This window comes from Haliaeetus leucocephalus, unplaced genomic scaffold (genome assembly GCF_000737465.1).
Source record: "Haliaeetus leucocephalus isolate CR32 unplaced genomic scaffold, Haliaeetus_leucocephalus-4.0 Scaffold678, whole genome shotgun sequence".
NCBI lineage: Eukaryota > Metazoa > Chordata > Aves > Accipitriformes > Accipitridae > Haliaeetus > Haliaeetus leucocephalus.
In genome coordinates, this window is record NW_010973114.1 from 3,011,690 (window position 1) to 3,025,446 (window position 13,757).

A 13,757-nucleotide genomic window follows, 5' to 3' on the forward strand; every position below is an offset into this window, starting at 1 on the left:
AGCCGAGCCGAGCGATGCCGAGCGCCTCCTCCAGGGCGCACATCCCCGGGCTGAGGGCCCCTCGCTCGGGCTGCCCGCGGCTGCCGGTGCTGCCGGTACCGCCGCCCTCCCTTCCCGCCCTGCGATCCTCTTCCGCCGGGCGGTCCCTCTCCCCCTGACCGGCGACGGCGGTCGGTCGGTCGGTCCGCGGGAGTCAGGGGAGCCAGGCATCGCGGCCGTCGCCCGTGCGCGGAGAGGGCGGGAGGCCCCCGGGCGGTGCCACCGCCCCGCTCCGCCCCTGAGCGGGGCCGTTGGTCGGCGGCGGGGCGGGCGGCGATGCGGCTGCAGTGTGAGGTGGAGGTGGTCAGCCGGCTCCTGCCCACCTGCGGGCTACGGGGCCGCGGCCGCGGTACCAGGGCCCTCCTCTCCCTCGGCCGTCCGCCCGGACGGGCTCGGGGCGGCGGCAGCGGCGGCGTTTACCTCATGGTGTGCACGGCGAGGGACCGGGTCGGTGCTCGCTACAAGGTGGGGATGGCGGCGCCGGGGGGGGAGGGCCGGGACCGGGGCCGGGGGCTGAGATGGGTCCTCTCGTCCCGCCGCGGCTGCTGAGCGCCCGGTGTGCCCCGTAGGTGCAGGAGAACATCGAGCGGTTCTTCACCCGGTTCGTGGAGGAGGGCAAGGCCACCGTCCGTCTGCGAGAGCCGGCCGTGGATGTCTGCCTCAGTAAGGTGGGTGCGGGGGTCGCGGCTGGCGGGACACCGGGGAGGAATCGGTGCCTTGCTGGAAACCGAGGGGTGTGTGGAGGGGGCAGGGGGGTGGCTGGCCGGCGTCTGCTCCGCGACCGTGCTGGGTGGGCCTCAGTGGGTCCGTCTGTCTGTCTGTCTGTCTGCTCGGGGTCTGTGGCACAGGTCCCATACGGCGACCGAGTCTTAAAGGTCTTCTTGGACCTGACACAGCCTTGGCGTAGGAGATGTAAACGAGGGAGCATGAATGAGTACGAAATGTTCTCAGCAGCCTACAGCAAAAAGGGAGATAAATACAAGGGCGCTCACAGGTTTTGTGCCAGGAAGGCTGGGCCCAGCTTCTTTGCAGGGCCATGTTCCGATTCTCCCTTCTTCTGCTCCCCCTGGAGAAATAGCAGGAGCAGAAAAGTCCGTTTTTCATGTTGTTCTTCGTCGCTTGTTTAGAGAGAAATTTTTTCACCTCACTGATACAATACCTTGCTCTTTGGCTGTAAATTCTGTGAAACAGTTACTGCTTATTGTTTTTCCAGTGGAAAAAAAAATTGAGAATACTCTTGCCTTAATGGCCAAGCAGTGTGCCTGCTGTGATTTTCAAAGCTGGAGACACATGGTGTGGATCAGCGGTACAGGCACCATCTCACCTTAATGCTTAGCTGAAAGTAGGACTCACCGATGTATTTATTTACAATTTATAGGACATTTGGAAGCTGTAGAGTGGTTTTAATAATGCTGAACTCACAAAAAAAAAAAACACCACATGTATTAACATTCAGTTTTTATCTTGTTAAGTTTTTTTCCTGTGCCTGTTGCAGAAGTCTTTTGTAGCCTTGTAGAAGAGGAAAGCGGGACAGCTTTTCTAAAACCTTAGAGTTAGGACGTGTAAATAAAAGCAAATAATATTGATGGCCTGTTTGGAAAATCATTTTTACTTTCTATTGCAACTGTGATTCTTTGGCCTGAAGGAGATCCTTTAATAATTTCAGTGATGTCAGACTGAAAAGCTGTAATCATGAGTGGTGAAGCTTACTCCTTCAGAAGCAGAACATTTTCTCAAAGGGCCTGTCTAGAGAGAAATGCGCGGGGTGTGTTTAAACTGCAGCTGCAACAGGCACTGACAGCAGTCTTGCCAGAGTGGAGTGGAGCTCGGGGCAGGCTGCAAGGTCTGCTTGAGAAACAAGGTGAATGAATCTGTACTCAGGACAGTGACATACTGAAAAGAAAACAAATATGACCCAGCAAGAAAGAAAAAGCACTTATCTTATTGGGTATAAGGCCCATAGCTGAATATAAGCCTGAATATAGTTGTGGTAGCCCAAGATTTTGCAGAATGTGGCACAGTGCTATGGTGATCTGGAAATACCTTGTCTGTGCAAGAGTGAAGGCTGTGGTGGTAAGGAAAGCAGCCTTAATTTGATGAAGAGAGCAGTTCACCTTATAAGGGCTAAATAGAAAAGAAGCAGTGTGTGTGTCCAAATCCAATTAATTGTTTTTGTGTGTCAGAAGGAAATGTGCTCTGTATCTTGCAAAAAAGAAAAGTCATGCATGTCACATTAGATCCAGAATATCTTCTTGTTCTGCATCCTTTCCTCTGAACATTTCTGCTGAAGTGTGAGCAGTCAAAAAGTTTATCTCAGAGCAAGCAGGCCTGTTGTAAGAGGATCTATCTACTAGTAGTATAAAATTGGAGAGGAAAAGTCTGTGTCTTAGTGCTACAAGATTTAATTTAGACCATTTATAGGGCCTGTAAGGAAACCGTGTGACATACATTCTTTCAGTGTGGGTAGTAGTTCAGTTAACAACTACATCTGTTGTTTTCTGTATGATGAGATAGTCCACGGCCTTGTTAGACTGAAAAGAAAGTCTCAACCAAATCTAATGAAACAGGAGTTAGAATAATGACCGGAGTTGCTCCAAGGAGGCTGGATCCTCGGTGCCCATTTTAACATAAGGCTCACCCTCATACTGTCAAGCTCCAGGATCAAATCCACTAAATTCTTCCAAAGCCAGGGATACCATATATTGCTCTTAAATGCTTCAAATCCGGAAACCCAATTTAAGATGTTTGATAACTTTTCTGTAGTGTTTCTGCTAGTCTTTCATTATTTCCTTACAGAAAGGCTTCTTAACTCTCAAAGATGGATAAAAGCTTTGTAGAAAAGAGATTTCCAGGTATGACTATACCAATTGCGTGCAACTACCATGCAAAATCCCACTCTTTGTACTCTGCCAGGCGGTGCGATCGGCTGCATTCAGCCACATCGGAAATTAAGTTGAGAAACATCAGTCTGGAACATTCAACCCTGGAGCAAAAATAATAAAGTCACTGTGTTGGGTTTTTTCCTTCAGCAAGCCTGTGCCTGCTGCGTTGCACACAAGGTCTGAAATCCATGTAATCTCTGATTGCCTTGTCATCATTCATTTAGCTCTGAAACAAGAGACTTGTAAGGCATCAATGCAGATTAACCTCTTTTCCCAACATCTTTTCTGCAGTTGAGACTGCAGACTTGTGGCAGAAAATTGCATCCTGAGCTCTTCCAACTAATTCTTTGCTTTTTTTCTGAGATGCGTCTTAGTATTTTTCTCGACGTATTCAAGGTTTCTCAGCAACAGGTTTACAGATACTGCATTGCCTTTATGAAGGTATTGTGGAGGAGATTTGATACAGAAGTATCTGTTGTGCCTCATGCTTTGAGAGCAAAGAAATATTGCCTGTAACTTAATTTTAATGTATAGTTATTTATTTTAGTTTGTCTTTTCAGGTCTGGAGGGCTTTTTCTCTTACTTCCAATTTTAGTCAGCTACTTATTACCCTCAGAACCATGACAAATCTGCCTGTAGTTAGGGGGAGTTCTATAGCTAAATGTTTTAGTTAGATTGGCTGAGATAATGAATGTTGGTGGTCTTGGATACAAAGGGTTGGAGGGCATCACATCAGGAGTTAAGAGACTAGATGTGCATGGGTTGCTGAAGGAAAACAACCATTTTAGTTTACTGATGCAGTCAAGTATATTTGACTTTTATTGTCCTTATTTCTATCACATAAGCATCCAGAAGTCTCCAAGATCCTTGCTCTGTTGTGCTAGATGCTTATAGCATATTATGTAAGCTAGTTCTGGACCCTCTAGAATTTGGTATAAACAAATACATTTAGGAGAAAAAAATTGTCTTTCAGGCGCAGAAACAGGTGTCGCTAGGCTTGGGCAAGTTAAGCTGGGAACAGAGTGCAAACCTCTCAACTCTCAGAGCCATGCCAAAACTCCAAGTTTGTTCTTTCCTGCAATGAGAGGTGACTTTTACTTGCATGGATGCATCATGCTTTTTATTTTAGAATTCACTTTGTAGCTTAGTGCCTGCCAGCTGCAGGTAAGCTTGAGTAGAGACTTGCTGGGAAATTTAGAAGAGAAACATTTGGTCACCCTGTTATTCATAAAACTTAATTGTATCAGTACAACAGATGTATCACAGCTTTCTTGACCTTTATTTAAAATACAGGTCATCTGATACTCCATTCATTTGACTCTCTGTCCTTTCTGCCATTATATTATATCCCACCTAAAGCAAAATTAGTCAGTTGTTTGCAGGACTGCAAATAATTATCCTCGTGTTTGATGCTGGCACAACCAACCAGAGCTGTGCGTGACCAGAAGCACTTTCTTAACCTGCCTTGAAGCTTTCCACCTTCCTTTATGTTAAATTTAACCTCAGCTTCTATCCTTTTCCTTCCTCGCAACTTTCAGAAATTATTGCCTCAAGTTTTAGATCTCCGATTTCCCCGTTTGTGTTTTTTATAAACTGTCCCTTTGTCGTGTTGCAGGTTAGGAAGATCACAGTGCATCAGGCTTTTTTTCTGTACTTTATTTTCAGCTGTGAATTCAGTGCTTTGTTCCTTTTCTGAGTAATGCAGCGCAGTTTGTTTGATCTAGATTATTCAGAGAGGTCGTAACTTCTCATTCAAATTGCATGCCATTTGTTCTTAAATACTGTAAACAGCACGTCGACCTAATAAGCCAGAGTTGTTTCCCACTTCATTGCCCTGCTCAGTTAGTATCTCCTGATACATGTACAAAATAGTTCAGAAAGTGTTAGTACAAATAAGCACAAGAATAATGAACTTTTAATTCCACATTTGTGTTTCCCTGTAGGCAAATGCCAGCAATTTAAAGAATTTCCTTTCAGCTGTGAGACTGGCTCACCAAGGGACGGACATAGGAGCTCTCCCTCTCTCAACGTTGGTACCAGCAAAGAACTCGGAAGTTGAAAAACCTAAGACAAAAATGATCATAACTTCAAGAAGGGACTATCCTCTCACCAAAAACTTCCCTTACTCCCTCGAACATCTCCAAGCCTCATACTGCAAGCTTGCTCGTATCGACATGCGTGTGCTTTGTTTGAAGAAACTCCGAAAACTAGACCTGAGTCATAATCATATTAAGCAGCTGCCAGCTACTATTGGTGATCTGATCTGTCTTCAGGAGCTTAATTTGCATGACAATCACCTGGAGTCCTTCAGTGGGGCTCTGTGCAACTCCACCCTTCAGAAATCACTTCAATTCTTGGACCTCAGCCAAAACAAAATTAAAGCACTTCCAATTCAGTTTTGCCAGCTGCGAGAACTTGTTAATTTAAAGCTCGATGACAATGAGTTGATTAGGTTGCCATTCAAGATTGGCCAGTTAGGTCATTTACGCTTTCTGTCAGCAGCTCGGAACAAACTTCCTTTCTTGCCCAGTGATTTTAGGAAACTCTGTCTTGAGAACTTGGACCTCTTTGGAAATCCTTTTGAACAGCCTAATCCGCTTGTTCCCAACATACAACTGAAAATACCATTGACTTTATTAGAGTGTGCTGCAAGAGCAACCATAAATTACAGGTAAGAGTAGCGTGATGGGTACATTCTGTTTCAAACCTGTGTAAACTTCCCTGATTTGGGTTTTTTTTTTTCCTGCCAGTGGCTATTATTCTTCACCTATTAAGAATCATAAGGTTAAAGCTGCTTTGAATTCCATTTGTAAAATCTTGCCTTTGTTATACAGGATAACGCAGGTTCCCATAGTAAACTGATGACTGGGAAGCATTTCCAGAAAGATATAGATTGAAATGTTTTTATCCACAAAATGGGGGCCCCGTTAACAGAATATTCTTGCCCAGCCATGGGGAAAAGAGAATCAGTTCTACAATCCTGAACTACTTCTGGCATTTTGTATTGAGAAGCTTACATTACAGTGGATTTTGTGGCACGGATCATATTCTGTGTGGGGCTCTAGCTTGGAAATTGCTTTCAAACATGGTTGCCCTTCATCTTGTGCTCACATTAAAGTATGCTAAAACTGCATATAATACCCATTAGCCTGTCGCTGTCCCTTCCCATGTGAGAATAACGTGTTGGCAAAAGGTTACCTTCTACCATACAGCTCCTAGTTACAGTCACAGATCGGTCTGCCTCTGCTTTAGATGGGACCTTACCCAAGCTGAGCAGTGTTAGAAAGATAACGCAAGGTGGCAGGCATCTCGGAGGGCAAATGTCACGCGGAAGTTGGCATTACCTACTGCAGGCTTCTCCCTGCCTTAGGTTTTCCTTGAGCTGTTAATTTCCTTTGGTGTTGGAGTGAGGGTGTTCTGTCTTATGCGGAGAAGCACAGTTCTGAGGTAACTTTAAAATTATTATTTCACCAAGTAAACATCATCATCCTTGCCAGGCTGCTGTTTCTTATCAGTTTTCTCCCCCCACGCCGCGTACATAGCTCTGCCTGTGTGCCGCTGCCTGTGATCCTTTTGGTACCAGCTGCTGCTACTCCCACCCTGTTCCGGGTGGAAAAGGAGCAAGAAAGTGGAAAAGAGTCACTGGTACAGAAAGGGGGTGAGAGACAGACTTGAGGTGTTCCTAATCTACGTTCTGTGCCCGTTCCTGCCTTGAGGGTGGGGAGCGCCCCATAAACCTGGGTTAATTGCTCAGAAGCCTGTGCTCAAGGTGTCCACAGGCATGCAGGGCACACCCTGAAAATGAGCTGAGCGACCAAATGTTCTGGCTCAAATCTTACCCGCTTCTGACCTTGCTGATTTTATTACAGTAATTAAACTCCCCACATCTCCTTTCCCAACTTTATATATTGCAGTGGTTTTGATATGAATATTATTAAGGCATGTTTTTTTCTAGACAATATAATCCCTCAACACTGGTCAGATATTGCTGCTGTTATGTTACCGGAGTACCAGAGGATACCTAGTCATTAACCCAGCCCCTGGCCCTCATGCAGCAGGCTTTAAGGAAATGGCATCACACAGAACAGAAAAGGCTTTCTGCTCCAGGAGTCTCAGTGGGGCAAGGGGCAATGGAAACAGTCCCCTTGCCCATGGGTCTGTGATTATTAGGAGACAGCATTGGTTAGAGTGGTCCTGATTATCTTAAATAGAAAAGAAAAAAGTCTAACAAGTGGGCAACAGACATTCTGTCTGATATTTGCTGGAGGTGAGAATTAACAAAGAATGAGAAACAGGAGTGATGATGGGCTGTAAAAACCTTGAGAAAGGAAGAAAACAGAAGGAGGGAAGATGCAAAAGCAAATGTCTGGAAATCAATCTTCATAGTGGCATTCTGGGCAAGTACCAGAGCTGTGATTATGCTTTTCCTGACCGGAAAAAAGGATGTCCTGAAATTGAGGTGGTGAAAAAAAACCCACAGGAGTCTCAGCTATGTGAACGATGGTATGTAGAAGGAATTGGGAATATGTAGGTGTAGTCAGGATGTGAGTCAGTGAGACCTATTCTGTGAGTCTCAAGTGACAGCTGAGCACTGGGGAATACTCATGCTTTGAAGTTAACAGGACAAAGTACTTCAGGGAAATTATTTATTTAGTCCCCCAAACACAGTGCCTCTCTGCTGTGAATTTAACAAGAAGCAATTCTTGTTCCTGTCTCTGGATGTCATTATTGACACGATGGACGAAAAGAGCGGTATTTCAAGAGAACCTTAATTTATTGCCTGCAATGTAGTATGACTGTAAAAAGGCTTATTTTATCTCCTGTTTCCTCTGGATATGGTGTTTTTACGCTGCTACCACTTCTTTGTGTTAGAGAGTGAGGAGTAAATGGTGGGTGCTTTGTCAGGCTGGGATGAAATACAGTGATCCTCCCAGCTAATGTGAGGGAAAAGCAGATATGTGCCCAGTTGTCTCATTATTCTTAATCTTCTTTTTAATTCTCTAATTCTCTATCGCTGTAATACAGGCTGTTACGATTTGTGTGAACTCCCTGGTTCTTGTTGCAATGTCTTCTGGAGTTCAGGTCCTTGGTACTTAGGGGTCAGTAACATGGTTGCATGTTTTTAGTGACTGTCTTGGAAAGTGGCGTTTAATTCCTAACCAGTCCAATACTGCAAGCAGCAAAATTTCAAATTTGCCTTGTCTATGATCTCAGAAGGGCATTTTTTTCCAACTGGTGCATATGGCATGTCACTGTGTGTGAGTGACAGTGGTTAATTTTGTAGTGAATTCACACTTACTCCTCTTGTTCAACAGAATTCCTTATGGTTGTCATCTCCTTCCTTCTCACCTTTGTGAAGATCTGGAAGTGGCTAAAACATGCCAGTGCGGAAGTGCCTGTCTGAGCAGCTTCATTCAGATCACGGTGACCATGAATCTCCATCACGTAGCTCACACCGTGGTCCTCGTGGATAACATGGGAGGTACGGAAGCACCCATCATCTGCTACTTCTGTTCTCTAGACTGCTATTCCCAGTTCCTGGATCGGTACCTGCAGAGTAACAGGTGACCATTATCGGGTGCAAAAGCTCTGCCTGAAGTTCTGTCCAGTGACAGAGGAGCCTGAAGTTGTTTTCTGCTTGTTACCCAGACGTGCTGTCATAGGGCATTCGCTGCAGAGAGCAAATGTCAGTCTTGCAGTGAGGGGGCACTGTCAGCCTGATCCGGTGGCCTGACTCTTCCTCCACCACTAGAATCTCTCTTTGGTTGGAATAAAAAGCGATGCTTAGTTTGAATGAATCTTCCTTAGAATGCGTTTTGCTTTCTTTTTCCTATTACTGTGACTTAGTTCGGAGTATTGTGACAGTTTTCTTTGTTTTGTGGTGTAAGTGGTTTCTTCTTGCTAGGAGAAGGAAGGTATCAAACTGCTTTGCTTGCTTACACTTGAGGCTCTGAACTCTGCCCGCAGAAGGCGACTATGTTGACTTGTATCACTGGACTGGACTCTTCCCAAGTTGTTTACTGTAGAGCAACTTGGTAGGCTGCTATGAGAAGAAATTACGGTGTGAGCAGTTCAAAACTGGTCATGTCATTCCAGGTGCTTCTTTTTAACAAGTTCTGTTAACAGCATTGTCACTTCAAGCAGGGACCAGCATTGCTGGTTTTTTACCAGAGCAAATGGGTTTTGGTTTTATCTCTTTGTGATACAAGAAATGTCTTTTTCTAAATATGTGACTTAAACTTTGTTTCTTAACACTCATGTTTTAAAGATTCTTGAATTGTTCACTGTGTCAACTTATTAAATTTTGAAACCCTTCTATGTACATGCGAATTGTGCTTTCTCTTAATGAGTTTTTCAGCCAGTGTACTCTAGGGATTAGCTCCTAGCCTTTTTCCTGGTGAAGGTACTGAAATACTTGAGAGACTATCCACACACCCTTATTTCATGTCTTGTCAGCTGGTCCATGGCTGGGGTATTGAAACAGCATGGAACAGAAATCCCTTGAGAAGTCTTTAGGTGTCCCATGCCCTGGAACTCCTTGGAGGGAGCGTGTTACACTGTTATTTTTGAAGCAGTATTGACTGCCCAAGAGTGAATTACACACTGGGCATCTCTTTGGGTGATAGATAAGTACACTGCTGTGGCAATTATATGTAGTTTCAATGGGAAAACAAGACACCTGTAGTTACTGAGTGCAGAAATGGTCTAGACTGGGCTTCAAGAGACAGCTAAATGCAATGTACAGCGTGAGAAGCAGCCTGAAAGGCGGCAGCAGGCTTTGGAAGAAGGTACTGGCTTGCAGGTATCACTTTAAGTTTCCTACACAACCTTCATCCACATTTTAAAAATCGTCAGTTTCAAACCCTTTACTAATCTGAGACATTCACAGCAGAAATAAATATTGAAACATGCCTACTGATGGGCTTTGCTCTGACAAGGCCAAGAGATGCATTTTCCTGTGGAAGAGGAACCTTTATTCTAGAAATATTGTCATTAAAACTTTCTGCGAATGTCAGAATAACTTGAGTGTGTTCTCTTCATACCGTGTTTGTAAAACAGTAACTTTTAAGCAACTACGGGAAGATCTGGATGAATCATTCTTTAGATGTTGCTCTTCAACTGCAGAGAACTTGTGAAGGAGGAAGGCGAGTGTGCCTGTTTACCTCAACACCGATCTTCGGGAAGCGCTGCAGAGCTAACCCTGGGAGGTTTTAAATAGTCATATGCTAATGCTGTTGTAAAGGGAGAGAGATCTCGTCCTGATTGCAGCAGCCTGAAGATTACTCATTTCAAAAAATACCTTTTAGGTGGAGTGCATGATTAAGAGGAGGGAAGTGGAGTACACACAGAAATTTGGCCTCCTGTGGGACTCCTCAGGAATTTTAGATGCAGATGTGTGGGTGTCTGTGCAGTGGCTGAGAGCCTTCCAGGGCAGCCAGCTGTGCTGGGCGGAGGAGGAAACCGCACCTGCATGGACCTGGACCAGGACATGAGCAGCCTGCTAGCGAGGGGTAGGCTGTGAAGTCCCATCCAAGCCCTGCTGTGCTGGGAGAAGGGATCAGCTGGGGGGTTAAAGGCCAACGCGAAGAGGAGTGCAGCGTCTCTTGGCATGAAAAGGAGGCCATGAACTGTGGGAAAGGGTTTTGTGTATGGGAATGCTTTGCTGTCAGCCCTGTGTGTACTGCTGGGGATTTTTTAAATCCCATCTGCCATTATCTCTGAAGCAAATGTCATCCCCAAAACTGACCTGGCTTCCCTTAACCCTCTGAAATTACAGCAGCTGACACAGCATGGAGGAGGGCAGTAGGGTGCTGGAGCCCTGTTCTGCAGAGGTTTTTCCCCAGCCGTCACTGCGTTAGTGCCGGAGCACCTTCTAGCAACGCAGCGATGTCCCCAGCACGCTGTGATCTTGCTGTCTCCATGGAGGTCAAACGTGCAGAGGAGCTTTCTAAACTCCCTGCTTTCCCACGTTCCAACAAAAGGTGAAGAAAAGGGAAGTCTTGTGCAGCCAAGCAGAGGGGTCGGAGGGGCGTACAATATCCCCAAGTTCCCTTGGGAATCCGTTCCAGCCGACATCATTTTCTCAGTGTCTTGCAATCCCTGCAAACGAGTTCTCTCTGTGCTGCAAAGCTTTTTTCCTCAGCAGGGTGAAGTTCTCCGATTGCAGCTTCATCCCAGAGGCAGCAAGGTGCTTGATGAGCGAGTGAGCGAGTTGGGGTTTGAGTCTTGCTGGCTGCAGCAGGATGAGCAGCCGGGGCGGCTGCTGCAGCGCTCCGTGCCTGCGCTCTGCCCAGCCGGCACTGCCTGCTGTCAGCCAGCCAGGAGGTGGCGAAGGAGCCGAGAGCCAAAGCCGTTCTTCAGAGTTAGGTAAAGCTACAGCAGAAATCGCTCCTTTCAGGAGCATCTTGTCTTCTCCAGCGGTTTGATTTACCCACCAGCAAGACAACCGTGGTGCCTCTTAGATCTCCTTCAGCTCGCTTCTCATTGGCGCGCTGGGCTCGTTTGGGGAAAAGGCTGGTTAGCAGGTGTGGACGCCGTTATAGACGGCAAAACACGGGCAAAGTTCTGTTGTCCGATACTGCAAGCGTGGGACAGTGTGTGACCCAGCTGCTGTTTCTAGGGCTTTTCGTAGAGAAAATGGGACCGGGCAAAAATTGTTCTTGTGAGAAACTATTCTACCTCATTTATTGTACTTGTGGGGAACTCTGTAGGGCCATTTATGTGGTGTTTCCTATTTGTAGCAACATGATGCGATTGAATCAAACCAACTTTGTCGCAGAGCCCAGCCCCTCTTTTAAGGAGTGTTCTTTTTTTTACTGCCTCGCTTGAAACCCACCAGTTGTGCCCAGGTGATGAGGAGAAACTTGCTGAGTTACACATAGCTCAGCTGTGGTCAGCAAAGGTCGAGCTGTGAAACTGTCATTAAAAATGAGTCTTAAACATAGAAGCATCGCTCCGGTCCCTTCTGTTGCTGTTGTGCCCAAAAAGTTCAGTGTTTGCCTCGGACGATGCAGAGTCCAGTACTGCAGGGCTTAGCCTCAATCAGATTAAAGCAACCGATGGCTCTCGCCTGGAATTTGAGGATGCTGTCTAATGTCAGAGGCTTTTAAATGCAATTGAAACCTGTACTTAGCTGTCTCGTCTGGGGGGAAAAAGCCTTGACGGCAGATCTCAATTTGATACTCCTGAATGCTGCTGCAAGCCAGGCTAGCGGTAGATTGGATCATTGTTTCATTGGCCTGATTTTGCCGTGCCGATGCCGCTTCCCATTATCCCAGTGCTTTGCCATCTTTAATGTATTTATCCATATGCTGCCTGTGTGATAGGGAAGCACCGTTATCCCAGCTGGATGGTGTTTCAGTTGCTGGAGTTTTACCCACGGCTGTGGAAGACGTTAAATCCGGCTGTGTGGAGGCTGCCTTCTTGGGGCAAGAAATACTTAAAATTACGGAAATGAGTATCGATGTGAACCCAGACTAAAAAATAAACCACCCCCAAACCCGCGTGTATCAGTACCACCCTGCGCAGGAGGAGGAGGTGGTAGCAGCCTCCCGAAAATACCGCTGTAAGGGACGAGGCGCAGCGGAGACCCTCATAAACGGGGCAGGGTGCTCGTGAAACACGGGGCTGCCGCTGCAGGCAGACGGAGACAGTCAGAAATCCCTGCTGGGTACGGCCGGGACGTGCCAGGGCTGCCAGCGGCCGCCAGCCCCAAACTGGGCTCGGGGACGGCCGTCAGGTTCGTAAAGCTTTTCGAAGGAAAACGGGGCCAATTTCCACAAGGAGAAAGTGGAGTGGCGTGGGGCAGAGCTCTCCTCCTCCTGTGGGTGCCACGGACCTGCGTGGGTGACAGTATTTGACCCTTGGGAGCATATTGCACAAAATCGTCACCAAATTTCTCAACTGGCCCGTGCCCACCGAGGAGAGGGGCTCGGACACAAAGTACGGAACTACAAGAGTAATTCTTGCAATTATTTGTAATTGTAGAGTTATTGTAGATTATTCTTGTAATTTTAGAATGATTGTCGTCTTATAGCCTCCTAATTCTAGGGTGATTGTCATCTTACATTCTTGTAATTCTAGAAATATTATGTATTATTCCTGTGGTTGTGGAATTATTTCATTATGTGGTATTCTTGCAATTCTAGAATTACTTTTTCACCTTATTCTTGCAATTCCGGAGTGATTTTAAAATGCGTTATTCTTGCCATTCCGGAGTTAGTTTCTCCTTACATATTATTCTTGCAAATCTAGGATAAATTTGTTCTAGAACGATTTTCTCTTGTTTGTGCAATCCTAGACTGAATTTCTTAATTTTGCCGTTGTAGAACGACTTTATCCCCTTCGAATCCTAACGATTCTCTCTCAATCCTAGCATGACTTTATTTCATTCTTGCAGTTCTAGAATGACTTTCTTTTGTATTATTCTTGCAAGTCTAGACTTAAGGCTTTCTCTTCTTTTATTCTTGCAAACCCAGGGCGCTTTATCTCCTCTCATTCTTGCCGTTCTGGAATGATTTCACCTTCCTCTCCCAAAGGCTTTTCTCCTGCTGATTTTTCCTTGCAGTCCCGCAGCGTCTCACCCCCGCCCCAAATCGGTTTGTACCTCCGCTTCTCCAGCGCTCTTTGCCTAATTACGGCCCCCCACCCCCTCCCCAATTACCGCTGCCCAATCACAGCACAGCTTTGCCAAGCACCCCTCCGGGGAAGGGGGGGTGTGGGGGGGGCACGAACGGGAGGCGGGCGGCGGCTGCGCCGTTCCCCACCGGCGGAAGCGGCGAGGAGTGACGGCGGCGGCGACCAATGAAAAAGCGGCGGCGGTGCCGGCGGCGCCCT

General features: G+C 46.4%; 2 protein-coding genes across 3 annotated transcripts in view; both read left to right on the plus strand.

Annotated features, from left to right (window-relative positions):
• Positions 1 to 315: 315 nt before the first annotated feature.
• LRR1 (leucine rich repeat protein 1) lies at positions 316 to 9,101 on the plus strand. 2 transcript variants are annotated; one of them, XM_010579749.1, is made up of 4 exons: positions 316 to 504; positions 609 to 707; positions 4,865 to 5,592; positions 8,237 to 9,101. In XM_010579749.1, exons 1-4 carry the CDS (start codon positions 316 to 318, stop codon positions 8,487 to 8,489), a joined length of 1,269 nt encoding a protein of 422 aa, XP_010578051.1. In that variant the 3' UTR covers positions 8,490 to 9,101. The 2 variants fall into 2 exon arrangements, with proteins under 2 accessions (XP_010578051.1, XP_010578052.1); XM_010579750.1 differs by lacking the exon at positions 609 to 707 and having other exon boundaries at positions 460 to 504.
• A 2,063-nt stretch (positions 9,102 to 11,164) lies between these two features.
• The window catches only part of MGAT2 (mannosyl (alpha-1,6-)-glycoprotein beta-1,2-N-acetylglucosaminyltransferase), a 3,927-nt gene continuing 1,334 nt past the window's right edge, over positions 11,165 to 13,757 (plus strand). The window contains exon 1 of the mRNA XM_010579853.1: positions 11,165 to 11,288. Coding sequence (XP_010578155.1) covers positions 11,165 to 11,288 — 124 coding nt within the window. The remainder of the gene's footprint in view (positions 11,289 to 13,757) is intronic.

What these genes read in the sequence shown, in the direction of transcription:
- LRR1 (XM_010579749.1), top strand. Translation starts at nt 316, where the DNA reads ATGCGGCTGCAGTGTGAGGTGGAGGTGGTCAGCCGGCTCCTGCCCACC. An exon ending in GGGTCGGTGCTCGCTACAAG is followed by an intron (nt 505 to 608) that starts GTGGGGATGGCG and finishes TGTGCCCCGTAG; the next exon opens with GTGCAGGAGAACATCGAGCG. An exon ending in TGGATGTCTGCCTCAGTAAG is followed by an intron (nt 708 to 4,864) that starts GTGGGTGCGGGG and finishes GTTTCCCTGTAG; the next exon opens with GCAAATGCCAGCAATTTAAA.